The sequence below is a fragment of the Phymastichus coffea genome, unplaced genomic scaffold, assembly GCF_024137745.1.
Source record: "Phymastichus coffea isolate CEN01 unplaced genomic scaffold, Cenicafe_Pcof_1.1 PCOF00068, whole genome shotgun sequence".
In the NCBI taxonomy this organism is placed as follows: Eukaryota; Metazoa; Arthropoda; class Insecta; order Hymenoptera; family Eulophidae; genus Phymastichus; species Phymastichus coffea.
The window spans coordinates 912,489-928,905 of record NW_026706879.1 but is presented as its reverse complement, the minus strand read 5'-3'; the positions used below and the strand labels follow the sequence as shown (position 1 = coordinate 928,905).

At 34.5% G+C, this 16,417-nt stretch overlaps 1 protein-coding gene across 1 annotated transcript in view; it reads right to left on the bottom strand.

The window, feature by feature from the left end:
- The window catches only part of LOC131667559 (neural cell adhesion molecule 2-like), a 95,043-nt gene that overhangs the window by 28,290 nt on the left and 50,336 nt on the right, over positions 1-16,417 (bottom strand). The window contains exon 2 of the mRNA XM_058941045.1: positions 5,809-5,916. Within this exon, the coding sequence (XP_058797028.1) occupies positions 5,809-5,866 (58 nt within the window). The 5' untranslated portion in view covers positions 5,867-5,916. The remainder of the gene's footprint in view (positions 1-5,808; positions 5,917-16,417) is intronic.

The following is a 16,417-nucleotide window of genomic DNA, read 5'->3' as shown; positions in this document are numbered from 1 at the left end:
TTTCATAGTTGTTATGTGTATATAGCGATTGAGAGTACCAAACCGAAGCCTAAGCATTAAAGTATATGTGGCGAAAACTTTACAAGTCCTTCCATTTCAAAGGAAGAACGCTTTGGGCGTCAATTCCGCAAGATACATGTATATATAGGGTGCTAGGAAGGCGATGAATTCCGGTGCGGATCTCTCCTCTCTCTTGGTAGGAGCGAGACATGAGATATGCATATATGCATGCACGTAAAGGCTATATGGGCATCATGCATACATCTCTATAATACGCTATGTTCACTTGTCAGTCCGCTCAGCAAGTAGATCGGTTTTGCGGATTTGCAGGTCTCTCCCTCTCTGCCGAGGCTTTATTGAATTCCCTTCGCTTGTGCGTGAACCGCATATTTTACACCTGAGCGCAAACAAAATTAGAGAGTTGTATGTGCAATTGCACCGGAAATTGGATTACCGTTTCTAGACGACGGCGGCGGCGGCGTAGACGGGTTCTGTGATTCAGCGTGTGCCTTACGCGTAATCTGTATCTCCGCTATCGCGCTGATTGAAATTTACCGGAGGAAATTGTACGCTCGTCTTCGAGAGAAGACGCCTAGAATTCAAATTGTCACAATGCGGTCACGTTAAGTACCAACAATTATGCCTTCCTTAATACTCTAGGAACTTTATTGTGCATCACATTCGTTTTATTGTGCGTGCACGCGTATGTCAGAAAATATTAATTTAGTAATTTACTCATACAAATAGAAGATAATTACAGTTCTTCGCAGCAATAAAAATAAAAATTGAACTTTCTCAAAATGTTTCAAATTCATGTTGAGGATGGCATTATTTAACCGAATATTAATTATCCATCGACTTGACTACTGTAATTTCTTCTAAATGTGTTTGAGATCATCAGTATATGTAATAATATAAGCTCACATTCCATATTCACTGGTATACTTGAGTTTGGATTTTCTGAGCTTTATCCTGCAGTTTTTATCACTATCGCATTATTATTGCGTTGTTGAGTTTTCCTTCTTTATCCGGCATTTATTATTTTGTTCAAACCTTTTACATGTCAATGATAAAAACCGATGAGAATGTATTACTACAGACACGTTGATAAATTATGCAATTTAAAAAAACATGACTGATACTCAATGGTAAATATAAATTCAATTTGCATGTATCATTGGGCGAAAATCAATGAACTTTAATAATTCCAAGATATATCGAAAAATTATCCGAATTTTTCAGTAGACCTATAATTGATAAAATGTATCAAGCCTGATTAAATACTATTATTTTATGACCTCAGTGTTCGAGTATTATCAACAATATATTAAAATTTGTGCGTATTTTAATTCATAATAGTTGTGGAAATATTTGAAATTCAATTGAATCAACATTCTAATAAGTTTTTACTGTCAGTGCATTTCTTTCAATAAAACGTACAGAAATAACAAATATTTTTTCCTGTACTTTCTTCTACTCTTTCTCACTCTCTCTCTCTCTCTCTCTCTCTCTCCATCGCTTCTTCCCCCTCCTCCTTTTCTTTCTTTTTTGCGACAAAAATGACAAAATACTAATTAATGTAGATTTCAATTTCACATATAGGAATCATGTAATCGATTTGTAATAACTAATTTGTATAATTCCAAAATATATGCTCTTATTTTCTTTAAATAACGTACCCGTCGCATATTTCAATTAGACATCAAATTTTATATTAAAAAGTTTATTCAAATTGACATTTGTCAGCCCTTTCTTCGGATCAACTGATTTCGATGCTAGATATTAATGATTCATACATTTTTTTAAAGTTAGGATGAATTAAACAGAAAAATTATCCTCAATCTGTGTTGTGCTTTATCAGCCAGATTGGAGTCGGAATATTCCATCTTCGCCTTTATTTGTATATCAATCTACTATAACTTGATTAACTAATCGACATTTAACCTTAATTGACAAGAAACAACATTTATGATATAAATTAAAATTCCAATATGGAAAGCCAACCTCCGTTGAATGTATTAGTACAAGAATAATATACAGAGTTTTTGGTGTTGATTTCATTTGATTCTACGAAAAGAGTTGACTCTCTCAATATTGGAATTTTAATTTAGATAATACAATAGATAAAGGTAAATCAATAACTGCATCAATCTTTACATAACTTGATAATACTTCACTGTTCTTCTTATAACTTTTGATTTTCTCTTATTTAATCACTACTTTAATCGATAGTTTTTCTTTGGACTTTTGATGTTCTCTTATTTAATCACTACTTTGATCAACAGTCTTAAAATAAAAACCAATTAGTTACTGCATTATTCTTTGCAAATTTAGTGAGATTTTTTATTCTTATTATTTGGCTTTGTCCGTACATAACTAATCAATAAAATTATGGTTACAAAAAAGAAAACTATAATAATCTTAATAACCGTGCGACCTTAAACCTCAATGTGAATAATTTGTTCTTCAAAATATTGGAGTTTCAGAAAATATAGAATTTAGCGTTGATTGATCAGTTACTTACTATTACATCGATCAGCCAACAACAAAAATTCTATTATTAAATTAAAAAAACTAATGTTTAAATAAGTATAACGAAAAAAGTTTGAAATTAGATTTTGATTAAAAAAGACTTCAAATTATGCAGTAATGAATCTAACGAATTTTTCAGAATAAACAAAAAGTGCTAACGTCTATTAGCAGACACCGATATCAGGACAAGCAATAAATAGAACCCTTAACTAGTACAAAAATCTACAATGCCATAATTCCTTTTGGTATTATTTTCGTTTTACGGGGCCGGCTCCCATGGAAAAACTTGCTCTAACGGCTTTGCCTTCGAGGCTTTCCTCTCTACTCCGACACCGAATACCCCTGCGCTGCTTCTTAACTTTCTCACTAATGTTTCCGACCAGAATAATCTACCACGAAAAGTGTTGCGAGCGCAAGCTCGAGTTTCGTGAGAATTTGCACACGCGAAACTGAAACTTATTAAACATGTTTTTCTACTCAATTGTACAATTAGAATGGAGTTTTAGGTTTTCTTAATTGCGCCAACTCGTGACTCCAACTCGGAGCAGCGAATTATATGCGCACATGTGTTAAGGTAATGAGATTCAAATGCTCCTTTACAAGTTAAATGACTTTCGCAAATATTATGCCGTGATAATGTGTGTCACTTGGAAATTGCGAGTGTTAAATTCGCTAAAGTTGGCTGAGAGAGAAAGAGATTTTTCGAGACCAGGATATTCGTGTAGAGAACTTTAATTTATGTAAAGCAAATCATAAATTCAAAAATAATAGGATTTTTCGACTTTCAAAATTTTTTTGAATGAAATTCCTGATAAATATAAATAGAGTTTATTAGTTCAGCTGATAATTGACTTCTTTCTATTGAAATTGAATATCTTCGATGTTGAAAAGTCATTAGATATGAGTGCATGATAACAGCTACAAAAGCGGATTAGCGTTTCTTATAACTTTTTTAAAGGAAAAAGTCAATCTTCATTAAATAACACGAGGGTTAATAAAAGAATGTATATCGTCAGATCGCACGGCAATAATAAAATAATCCAGAAAGACGGATGGAAGTAGTAGAAAAGCAAGCCAGAAATCGCCTCAGGAAGCTAGCAAGTCTCGAGACTAACAATTAAGCCTCATTGTAATGGGCAGACTTCCAGAGACGGCTAACGAGACGAAAGTTACTCGGACTCTCTCGCGCGCGAGCGAGCAAGCGATAACCCTCACGATAACCGGAAATTACTTGTCAGACATCGGATCCAAGCCGAATCAAGTGTTTTCTGGCGAGAAAACTTGCACACGGCAACATACTTCGCCTTTCATAGTCTGTTCACTCTTCCTCTCTCTCTCTCTCTCTCTCTCTCTCTCTCTCTCTCTCTCTCTCTCTCTCTCTACCGGAACGTGAAAGTCAAACAAGTTGGCCAAAATTCATTAGTTGGATCAGCGAGTTTCTTGTTAGGAAAACTTTTTCTTGCGTGGTAACATTTCTCTCTCTCTCTCTCTCTCTCTCTCTACTAAAAGTTACTCTTTAATCATTGTTAGTAGACTTCCATACATATGTTTATAGTTTATTCTTCTATTATTCTTCATTCTGCTGTATAGAATAATAATAAACTATATATAAAGTGATAATTATTTAGATAATTTATACATTTCATTAAATATCTATTGGTTACATATAAATTGCATCTATGTTTATTTGCAATACTATGCATTTCTAAAATAAATTTGATTAAGTAAACAAAAAGAAAAATAAAAACAGTATTTCTATTCTGACATTCTTTTATTCGTTGACAACTCTGTCCACTTTACATAGATATAAGTTTTTTTATAAATTTTAACAGTTTACGTTAACGTAATTTCTCTCTTGACTAAGCAGTTGGCAACTCGTGACACGTATATACCACTCGCAAAACGAGCGTTGGTCAGTCAACTTTGTTACACATCTCTTACAGTTGCACTTTCAATTAATTTATCGTATGACGTTCACATACTGTGTACATAGATATCAACTCTAAATAGAATTGCCTCTTTTAAATCTACTTACAATTAATGCGTTTTAAATATCGATCTGGATACCTAATTTATTCAACAATTTGGAAAATAAATTAATCTTTTTGCATTTTTGATATTTGCTTTGTAATATAATTTTAAATAGACTACATACCGAATATATAACTGAATTTGATCAGGAAATTCATAAGTTTTAAATTTACTCTAGTATATCCTCTTTATGCACTTTTCTATTCTATTGACGATTCTTTAAAGGCATTTATATAGCTCGATCAGCAAAAAAAATCAAATCAACAATTTAATGAAACTTTTCTACGTGCTTTTTTTAAATAAAAAAATATCAAATAATGAAAAACAGATTATATTATCTATTGAAAATCTGGCCATGACAAAATAAAACTCAATTGCCCAGTGTTCTGTATTAGTGTCCGAAAAAAATACAATTTGTACGTTGCAGTATAAGTAACAAGAGACACGAGGATTACCCGTAAGACTTTTCCTTCCTGTCGGTATACATCGACGCAATCGGCACAAGAGGAAGGTGCAGCGCGTGTTAGCGAGCCCGCCTCCATTCTTCGTGGCTCGGAGCGCTATACGTCCATAAAATAAATCTTGTAGCCGAGTATCCGCGCGCGCTCCGCTTGCTCCCGATTGCTCGGCGCGCGCGCGATACAAAAGGGAGAAACTCCCAGTAATTTATTTGATTTGCTGAAACACGGCGAGCGAATCCGTTCAACTGTCCGGAGGTGAGAAAACTTGTCCCGCGTTTAAGTGCGGTTTTATACTTGCTAAAAAGGATTTAATTATCGTTCGCGCTCTTCCTTTCAATTGCAGATCGGCCATCTCCAGTCTCGCACGGCGCTTCCCTTCTCCTTTTTGCTCCAGCTCAAAACTTTCAAGCTTTATTGAAAACTAGTCCGAGCCGAACCTGCGCTTTCCCGATAAATTTGCATTTAATACAATCTTTTTTTTCCGGGCATTGTACATAGCTATCGCTTTATAGCTTGACATTTTGCAAATATTCGTTAGTTAGATATTGAAAATATTTATCTTGGTCTAACGCTGAATAAATTTTCGCGTACTAATTATTTTTTAAACATAATATTGCAATATTCAAGATAATCTAACGAATTCCGGTTAAAATTAAGTTTTTGCTTTTATAGGTTTTAATAACCACGCAATTCATGAAAAATTCTTAATTGCATTAGTTATTGTTTATTCAAGTATGTGAAATGGAGAAAAAGTACACTCATTAAAATGATGGAGCTTTATTACCTGGAAAGTAGAGCTGCACCTCTAAGAATAGAGTTGCTAAAAGCAAGATAATATGCATGGTGATGATTGCGAAGCTGAGGACTCAGCTTGTCACCTTCCTTCATAAATCTGAAACAAGCACATAAAAGAATACTATTTATAACTGTCTGTAATAGAAAAGCATTTCGACAACATTACTTTATAGTGCTTTATAACGGTTTTTAACAGTTGAATGTTATTCTTTTAACAATTCATGTTAATATATAGAATGTACAAATATATAGAAAAATTCAGGCACTCGCTCAAGAAATCATTCTCAATATATAGTTATTTTAATATATAATTTAAAATTTGCAAAAATTTATAAGGTATCTGTACTCATTAGCTTTAGATTCTATAATTATAAGAGATATGAAGATCAGTCTCCCTCATCACTTTCCGAAGGGTGTACGACATAAAAGCTTTTTATCATGATATGACAGAACATTTGCAGTTTGAGGTAAATTTTGCAAAGCCTGCACAAATCTCTAGCTCAAAAAACCTATAAGGGTAAAATTAGTTATTGGAATATTCTATAAAAATATAAAAATCAAATCATCAATAAATACTGTATATGTAACTAAATTCAAAAGATGAAATTGTAGTTTAGAGTTGACATTTTTGTGTTTGAAATGAAAACTAGCAGATGGTATGAATGAAAGGAGAACGAGTTGAAAGGAGTGACAAATATAAGCAAATGAAGAAATCTCATAAACTCATATAAATGAATACTTATGTGCTGATAATCAAAAATTGTATTTTAAAATTTGACACAAACGACCTTTACATTCAGTATATTTTTTTGTGTTACTTATCATGTAAAATTTAATGGTTTCCCTATTGTGCATTTCTTGGATATACATGTGACTAAAACAATCCGTCTGTCTCTCTGTTGTTATGTTAATCATACTTTCTAACTCGAACAAGTGAAAACTAGTGCTTTTCGAAAAATTAAAAAGAATTTTTTTTGGAAACTCCTAAATTAAAAAATGAAAAATGTAGATAAAACAGGAAAAGAGACATATAACACAGAGCTTTGGGAATGAAGAAGAGAGGTAGGCAAGCGGTTGTTAGGGGGAGTAAAAGAAAAATACAGAGATTACGAGGCGCAGGCCAAGGAGAAGAGGAAAGTATGAAAAAATGGCACAAGCGAGCAAAAGGGATTTGCGGAAATGGAATGAAAAAGAGCCGCCTCGGTGGCCGCGGCAAAAGGGTCAGAGGTCGCATAGTGAAGTGGAGTGGAAACCATGAGATAAATGCATACCGTATCCCTCCTCTCGAAAAATGGCCACCGACATAAATACTGCGTGTGGCCTCCACCCCCGTAACGAGGTCAAGTTTTATTTTGCATGCGCTTGAGCCATAACTCGACAGATGAACCTGGCTTTAATACAAACAATCAAATCGGCGAGTTTTCGTTAACTTATGCTCTGTCAATATTCAACTTCATTATATTATCTCTTTTGTAGATGTACTAGTATCAGAGTATTCATGTATAAGAACCGTAATAATCAGTTTTGTGAATTAATGGAAAATTCATTTTCATCAATTGATTAGCAGAAATTATCACTGAAACCCGTGATCTAATGTTAAAATGAGTTGAAATTCAATTATCTTTGACCAAATTATTGCGCAGTCATGTATACAGTATCAATTAAATGGTCAGTCATTTGACTTAAAATTTGTGAATTTATATAGCTATACGTTATTAAAAACAAATGCAAAGGAAATAGTGAATATCAGTATGAAGGAAAAAGTTACCGAAAAGATGTATGCGTATCCAATAATTATGTCTCGTGCTAATGAATAATTTTTTTATGCTCCTCTAATGTTAATCATCGGACGATGTCCTATATAGCTCAAGCATTATAAAGTTCAAGTTGAGTATGAAAAATGAAAAAAAAGTTGCTGACGACGAATTACTCCAAAATGTAAAAAATCGATGAATGCGCAAGTTCCACCGGAGAACATAATTCCGAAAGATATTCAATGCAGAGATACTAATGAAAAACTGAGTCATCCAAAGAACTTTCAATATCACCTGCGAGAGCAAAATCTTCCTTGTGAGAAAGGAAGCAAAAAATCAGCTGCGTCCGAGTATCGATGAATCAGCATTTTCTGGCGCGAGTATTGAACCAATATAGCCGTCGGTTTATCACTATATCTATATATATAACCCTCAATGAATTGAACAAACTAATGAACATTAGACTAAAGGTTTAAGGATGATTTGTGTGAAATGATACGAGTTACTGAAAATTACAAATCCTTATAGCCAATTCGAGAGGGAGTGAGAAAATGAAATTCATGTGTGCTCGTGATAAGTTCGTTTCCTCGTCTAGCTATGCTTCTTGGAATACGACAGGCGCACTTAAATGTGTGGGTGAGCCCAAGGGAACTATCGCGCGTTACACACGAGCGTTCCAATGGCTTCATTATACGGAGGCGACGAAAGAGCTTGTTCGAAATTCCCTCTCTTTCTCCCCCTCTCACTCGCACACATGCACACAGCCACATACTCGCTCGGCAAATACGAATTTCTGCCGCAGCCAATCAGCGCATAACGACGTAATTCCACTCGCGGTCGATACACTAATTGATTCTCGATTCTCAGGTTATGTCTCCGTCTCGAATTGACAACTTTTTTTTATACCCAAGACAACTCGCAGCTTAATTAACAATATCAACCAGTATTAAATTAATTGTCACATCTCAATGACTTCTTCTTCGGGTTTATTTTTATATGACAAGTATACCGCCTAATGTATACATCTGTAATGAATTTTACAAGTGTTCTTATTCTCTACATTACATTTCTATTACATTCTATATTTGATACCTAAATCCGAGATTAAAATACGAATATTGAACTTTCGAGCGTTGCTTTTAATTAAAAAAAAATTACGCAAATGAATATGTTTCTTCCGAATATATCTTCCAAATTAATTGCAAATAATAAAACTTCACAATGTCTCCGTTTAAATATTTTTCCTTCAAAATTATTTCCATATATCTTAGAATACAGTTTTTGGTTTTCATAAAAGAAATTATATAAGACAAAATTTTATAACCGACTTCCATTAAAAAAACAAAATTAGTTGATCAAATATGCTACAAGATTATCACTATTTTAACTGAAAATTTTATGCAATATTGAATTATTAATGATTTCTCTAAACGGCTGTTATTTTTATAATATTTGACATAACACGTGTATGCTTCTTCAGTTGTACAAAAATGAAAAAAAAATTTTATTTTTACGTATTCAAAGATTCATTAATTATAGGGATAAAATTTTTTTGCAAGATTGTTAATAATATATTGAATTTTATGTTAAATTAACATGATCGACAAGTTTAATTGAGAATCTAAATGCTTTATGCAACATTAATAAGCTCAATCAAGAATCTGAATGCTTTATAAACGTTTATTATGAGTCGTAATACTTAGAATATCCGTTATTAATATGAAACTTCTGGAAGGTTATAATATTATTACATTAATTGTTGATGGTCAACGATATTGGTGAAACGTTTTTAGAGTATTGATTAGAGTGAACGTGTAATTTTTTGTAATCGAATATTTGAAATATCATAAAAAAAGAATTAAAAATTCGAAATTAAAGCTATCAGACATATATTTTACTTGCTGCTAAGGCACTTGCAATGTACGAAGAAAGAATAAGAGAGCAGGCATCATGCATTGTCGTAAAAAATGTTAACGACATCCGACGGAGAAAATTGGAGGCAATAAAAAATGAAGGCTACAAAACACCTTGCTTTAAAAGAACTTGAATCGTGAAAATAAGTATACCTGATATTTACATAGGTATTTGTAAAGGAAAGAGAGAGAGAGAGAGAGAGAGAGAGAGAGAGAGAGAGAGATAATATTTCCATTTTCACGGGACATTGTTTGCGTTATACACTATTTTATAATGCTAGTTTATCCCCACTACCAGGTTGCATCTCGCCAATTTAACTTTGTCCTAGGCGTACCTTATCTGCATTCCAGAATGAGTCCGAGCCCAGTTCGGTGCATCTACTTTTACGAGCGGTCGACTCCATTTTCCCAGAGCTTCCCTATAGCCTAACTCGTTTACTCGATCTCTCTCCCTCTTACCTTTTTCGTTAAAAAAACGAATCGAGGAACACACGCGTGCTGTTCTCTTCCAAAATTATTCCCTCACGGTCGAACAAAGTCGCATCTTATGATGATCACGCCCAGCTCTACCTATTCATTTTTGCATGTGGGACAGAGAAAAGAAGAGGAGTATTACGATAATAGATCGATTCTCAGCCCGTGGTTTGCCATGGGGACGTTTTATCAGAATACGGCATCGCTTTCGCTGGTCGAAAAATCTTGATTTACACTTTTTTTCCAACTCGTACATCTACATAACTGTTAGGTGAAGATAAAAAATGTATAATTTTTGCAAGTGAAGATGAAAAATATGTATTTTCACGAATTCCTGAAAAAGCATTAGAGTGAAGTTTAATCCGTTATCTCGAATTATTCGGATCACAGCATTCGTGCACTTTCCCAAATTTTGGAAAAATATAATAATAAGTTGTTTCACAATAAAATTAACTAGCGGGTATATTAAATAATTGTTATAATTATTTCTTACTTAACAAGTTTTTCATTTTATATAAAAAAATATTTGCAACAATTATTAATTGCAAAGCGTTCAACATGCCCTGAAAGGAAGTTTCAAAGAAAAAGATTAATAATTTTTTGCTTTATTTCAGAGATTTTACAAATTTTGAAAATGGAACCATTGGATTGGCTAGGAGTAACAGCTGAATAATAAGCTATCTTTTGTTAAACTTGCTTGGGGTATTTTAGACTGATGTATAATTTACTATTAATAAATGTATACGTACAGAAATATTCTGAAAGAGGTGCAGTTGTAATATAATGTACTTTAGACACCTATATACCTTTAGTTTGAATAACAACTTCGTTATAATAAAATACGTATTTTCAAAATAAAAAAATAACATGCAAATAAACATTAATACAAAATCTCAGTCAGCAGGTCCCCGAGGAAAGCTAATTTTCAAATTTAGCACAGCAAATAGAGTAGTAGACGCATAATATCTAAATGCACGCCGAAAGTCATGCAAACGATATTGCTCAGTAATGTTATGAAGATACAGGAAATATCCGAGGTAACAGGGCAGGCGTGAGACATGAAGTGCGTCAGGATGGTAAACAAGAACAGTGATGAGGCTGAACTATTTAGATGCAGATGTGCTGGAAACATCAGTGCTGAGTTTGCAGCAGCAGCGGGAGGCGGAAGGATGAGCGAGGGAAAGAACGAGAAGGTATACCTGTGCGTGTGTGGGTGCGTGTGGGTGCGTATGTGCGTTATGTTGGAGCAGCGTGGAACAACGGAATTAGAACGAATGCTCATCGGTAATGACTTCACGTAGCGACGACGTGCAAAAGGGTAAACCGCTTTAATTGTTTCTGATCTGCAACAGCGAGGGAGCGAGCGAGCTGCACCCTCGTCAAGTGACTATACCCCTTGCGCACAATGTATTATTCGATAATGCAGGCGAGAGTTGCGCGCACGGGCACTACGAGCTTTATAGTTGCGCTCCCATTTTGAGGTTAAATTTGGTAATCCCATAGCCTCGCGCACGCTCTCACTTGAGTTTCCAGGCCAATCCGACCAATGCTACTGCTTGGATATTTAATACCGACGATTGTGTAGAGCTATTAAACTTGTTTTTCTGCAATTTCTACGTAATTATAGCGTTATAAAGGTGAGCAATTGTGCAATTAGGAGGTGATTCAAACTCCAGTTTGCCCTATTTTTCAGGATTAGCTCTTGATATATTGTCTTCGGTAAATAATTTACTTTGAATATTTTTCGGTTTTATGCTCTTAACGAGAAAGGACTTCCGTATATTGTGCTTTTTTCAAGAAACTCGCAAAACAATTTGACTTATTTAGAATGGATATATCTGATAGGATGTCCTCGTATCAATTTTGAATTCGCTCATAACATTTACAGGCATGCGAAATCAAGATAAGCAATGTTGTTACACTGTTTTACTTTGATATCAAGATATTAGAAAAATGATATATGATACAAGCACTTATTTTATCTTTGTAATACGCTTCGAAACTGCATCGAAATTAAAAAATACCTTGTCAGCCTTACGGGCTATAAGTTGATACTGGAACGCAAACTTAATCCAGAAGTTACAAAACTAAGAGCGACTTGTTCAAAATGCATAAGCCACAGCTCGTATGATCAATCGATCGTTCTAATAATTAATCTATTGAAACCTTAGCAAAGACCATCATCAGTTAGGCCGGATTACCTTAATCTTCTCTTCTGTGCAGCTTTCTTCCGTGCGTGTATACGTGTGTATCATCTTCCGGCCAAAAAAAAAACGAAGGAAAGTATAAGGCGAAAGAAGCCGTGTGGATTTTTGTGCGGTTTCGTCGACGCGTACAGAAGCTACATACCGAATTAGAAGAGAGACAGGCTCATGGCGAGCAGTGAAAAGGCATCGCAATTTTTCCGGACCGTCGCACTTGTACGCTTTTAATCTCGCGCCGATGCTTCGCGATCCGTCTCTTTCATTCGCGTGGCTCTTTCCCCCGGCTTTCCAATCGTTCTGTCGAGGCTTTGTCTTGCCACGAAGATTATGCTGCTTGCTTGTAACAGCCAGAGTTTCGTCTACTACTGAAACGCGATATGGTTCATCGTTTTTGTTCTAGATTTCAGCAGGATCAAATAAGCTAAGCTGCTAATGGGATTTATCGAATATCGAAATAAATTGCCGCTATCTTTTTCGTCATGTTTCAATTTCGTTTTGTTTGCGGAACAATTCTATTAGAAATCTTAAAAGCTCTTTTGTAAATTAAACGATTGACGCTAAAATCAGTAACAAATCACGAGTTGATAATAAATAAATAATCATTTTCAGCTGAAATAATGAATGAGCATATATCTACAGAAATAGGCCAGTCATATGTTGTCAGTCTTTTTCTTGAGTCCGAAAATGTATTTTACAGTTTTAATAGTCACTTCATAAAATTATATGTTTATAAAATGCCAAGCATCCTTTCCAGCTGTCATTTTGGTTTGCGTTCATTTAGACATCAACGCGATAGCTGGACAAGGTGATAAGCTTCTTAATTTTTTTTTGTAAAAACGGCTGCTCACATCGCTTAGATAAACTGTTGGCGGGAAGCCGTAACAAATGTCCCCCACTTTTGGCATGCTATAGATATCGTTGGGGAGCCTTATAATTGTCTGAGTAAAACTACAGTGTATAATTGTTTGACTAATTCATGAAATTTCAAAACAAGTTCAATTTTTTGATTGAACGTCAAAAGCGAGAAGGAAACACAAGTAGCAGCAACTGACCACAGTAACAGAATGCGAAAACTAATCCGCAATCGTTGGCTGAAATCACGAGAAACGAAATTATGCAAACTTGTGATTTCACATGTTGAGAATTTCAAGTATTAAGAGGTGTTTGCAAGGCACACCGACCATTCATACCGTGTGTATATGTATGTACTTTGTAAATAATCAAACATGACAGCATCGAGGCTTTTGAATTATCCGTGGTTGTGCTTTTACAGCATGACTAGACGGCAAATCAAATATCACGCGTACACTGACATTTGTTTGGATTTCTTTGCTTTTAATTTTTATCGTGAAATATTTGTATCGTTTTTCACTCCTAAAAATAAAAAGGAAAAATGCAATAATATTAGAAAAAAATACTTTTTTGGAACTTTTTTTTTTGAAAATTCCGATTCTGAGAAATACGCGTGCTCAATCAATCGAAAAGCCAATATGTATGAAACCAAAGTTTAAACACAGTAACTTTGATCGAATCAAATAGCCCGTGAGCATTAGAAACAGGTCATGCATTTTAGTAAAAAACATTTTTAAAACTTTGCTATTCGACTGGCCATTGATCATAAAATATAACAGCTTTTCAATTCGTACAACGTTTCCATTATTTTTAGATTGTGATTTTACTTTTGAAATATGCATGCAGAGTTTATTCTTGCCAATAGTTTTATATTGTGCATTTTATAAAACGTCTTGCAATGAGTAACAATCAATTCGATTTTTAATTCCATATAACTAATATGTATTTCGTCAGTGCAAGTCCCCTTTACACGTAAAAATAGAAAAGTCGAAGCTCTCAACAATGAAAAAGAAAATGAGAAGAAAGCAGTTGGGAAAGAGATCTTCTGAGTAGAGAAGAAAAGAAAAACGAATTTACGTCCCTTTGGCAAGGAAATGGAAGCGGAGGCCAAAAAAGGAGCTCTGTCTCTCCCTCTCCCTCTCTCTATCTCTTTCATCGATTTAGAAAAGGACACAGGCGCACAGGGAGCGAAAGCTTAGCATTTATACATGGCACAGTCGGGGCCTCGCAAATGTAGACGGCGAATTTCAATGGGTCTTTTCTCTTGAATTGCCTCGGCCGATCGGGCGATTAAACAAAGAGACGCGTCGAGAATGAAGACGAGAACCTAACCGACAAACGTATCTGATAAGAGTAGGAGGGAGATTCGGCCAAGCCGTATGCCATGGCCCTATCAAAATGACAGATCGCCGAGCGTCTCTCATGCATTATGCATGCTCGCGCCTGTTTATACAGCGCGTCGAATTAACTCCGCGTCCGAGTCTCGGAGCCAAATCCCTTTTCACTGCACTACATATAGTCCACCGGTAGCGTAGCTATCTGCCGCTTTCAAGATTGAGCGACTATCGATGACCGTCTCTCACTCTCGCGATATGTATCTCAGAGACACACGCACGCAGGGGTCTTGCAACGTATCACCCGGAAAGCTCACTTGTCACAGATGTCACGATTATCTTCATGACGTATGAAACGTCCTCATATGTCTGAATTCTTCTATTCAATTCTTTAATTGACGATCAAATTCCTTTTAACTCTCGTTTTCTTACTTCAATGGCTGACTTGTAAGTTACTTATACTACTTACGTTCGCGTAGTTTTCTCTGAGCTTTGGTGAAGTTCAGATATAAGATTATACAGTTACTTGCACAAGTCATCACATATGCTGTTACCTGCAACGTAAATGAGATACTTACATAGTGACTTTATCCTTGTAGAAGAGATTTATTTATGGAAAAAAATGACCTTTTTGAACATAATTATGAAAGCTACGTTAGGCACGTTATGCTGTACGTACCTGAATAAACACGTAAAAGCGCACGCTTTTAAAGTTACTTTATGAATTCTGTATATTTTATTATTAAAGCGTACTCCGTAATGATGTTTCATGTATGTGTAAGTTTGTTACTTTAAACATTGCTTTGGCCTGTTAAAACCTTAAGATATCCCATTACCTTCCATTAATGAAACGACCTTCCATTTTCTTTCAAGCCTCTAACTAACTAAATATTAAAATTTCACGTTTTATGATTACTTTAAGTTAAATCAATTCTTTTTATAACAAAAATCTAGTAAATGGTATATAAATTCAACAAATAAGGGATTTTATTTTCGTATGGTTATAATAGCAATTTATTTTCTTTTTATAAAAATTGCAGAAGTTTCACGGGACTATAACCTTTTCAGTGTAATTTTGAATAATTAGTGCTCATCAGGACAAAAAACCTTGGTAAAATGAGAGCGAGTAGCACGATAAAGATTCAAATCCGACATCTAAATTTTCCAATATTAATGGAGAACCGAGGTTACGAGCTTCCGTCATGTCAGTGAGCTTTATCAAGGGACAGATTTGCGTGCACTCGCGCTTGTGTGTGCCTAGCGTGTGCCGGATTGTTTTCGTTTGGAATCATTACTTGGAGATTGCTAGGGAATTAAAGGAAGAAGTAAACTTCCCTTTTCGAAAAGAGCCTAATGCCACGGAAACACGCTCCGATTTCCTTGGGCACGCTACTCGCGGATGAAAGAATTAACCGACGAGAAAGATCACTTTTTTCTTCTGTTTTCTTTCTATATCTTTTTCTTCCTCTGCGCCCCTTTTTCTCTTTGTACTACACAGTAGCTTTCCTCGAATTGTAGATATCTTATAATCTAGGAATTGACCTCATTTTCTTCGGACAAAAAGCGCAACCTCTCGATAACAGATAATCCTCAAGATTCTCATGTTTTTTCTCACAATTAAGCGAAAATTTAAAAGGTATCATAATTATCAGATATTTTTATGATTTATTCACAATTGATTTATTGACAATTACGAAGAAAGAAATATATTTATAACTATTTATGCTCTATGAAAAATTGCAATAAAGTTCAAAAAGTATGTTGTACATTGTTAAAAAAAAAGTAAGCAAACCATTATAAAAATAATTAAATGTTATTTAGGAATAAATTTCAATAATATTTTAATGACGAAAGGTGAATTAAAAAAGACACAATTTTTCTATCATTTTAACGTTTGAAACTAAAAACTGCTAACACTAGGAACAACTACATTCCGTCATTTCAACATAAATTCGTAAGACACATTTCTGGCTACTTTTTTAAGTCAACTAGTAATTAAAAAAATTAATTAAAACATATAACCAGCATTCAAAATAAATTAAGATCTTGAAGTAACAATAATAAATA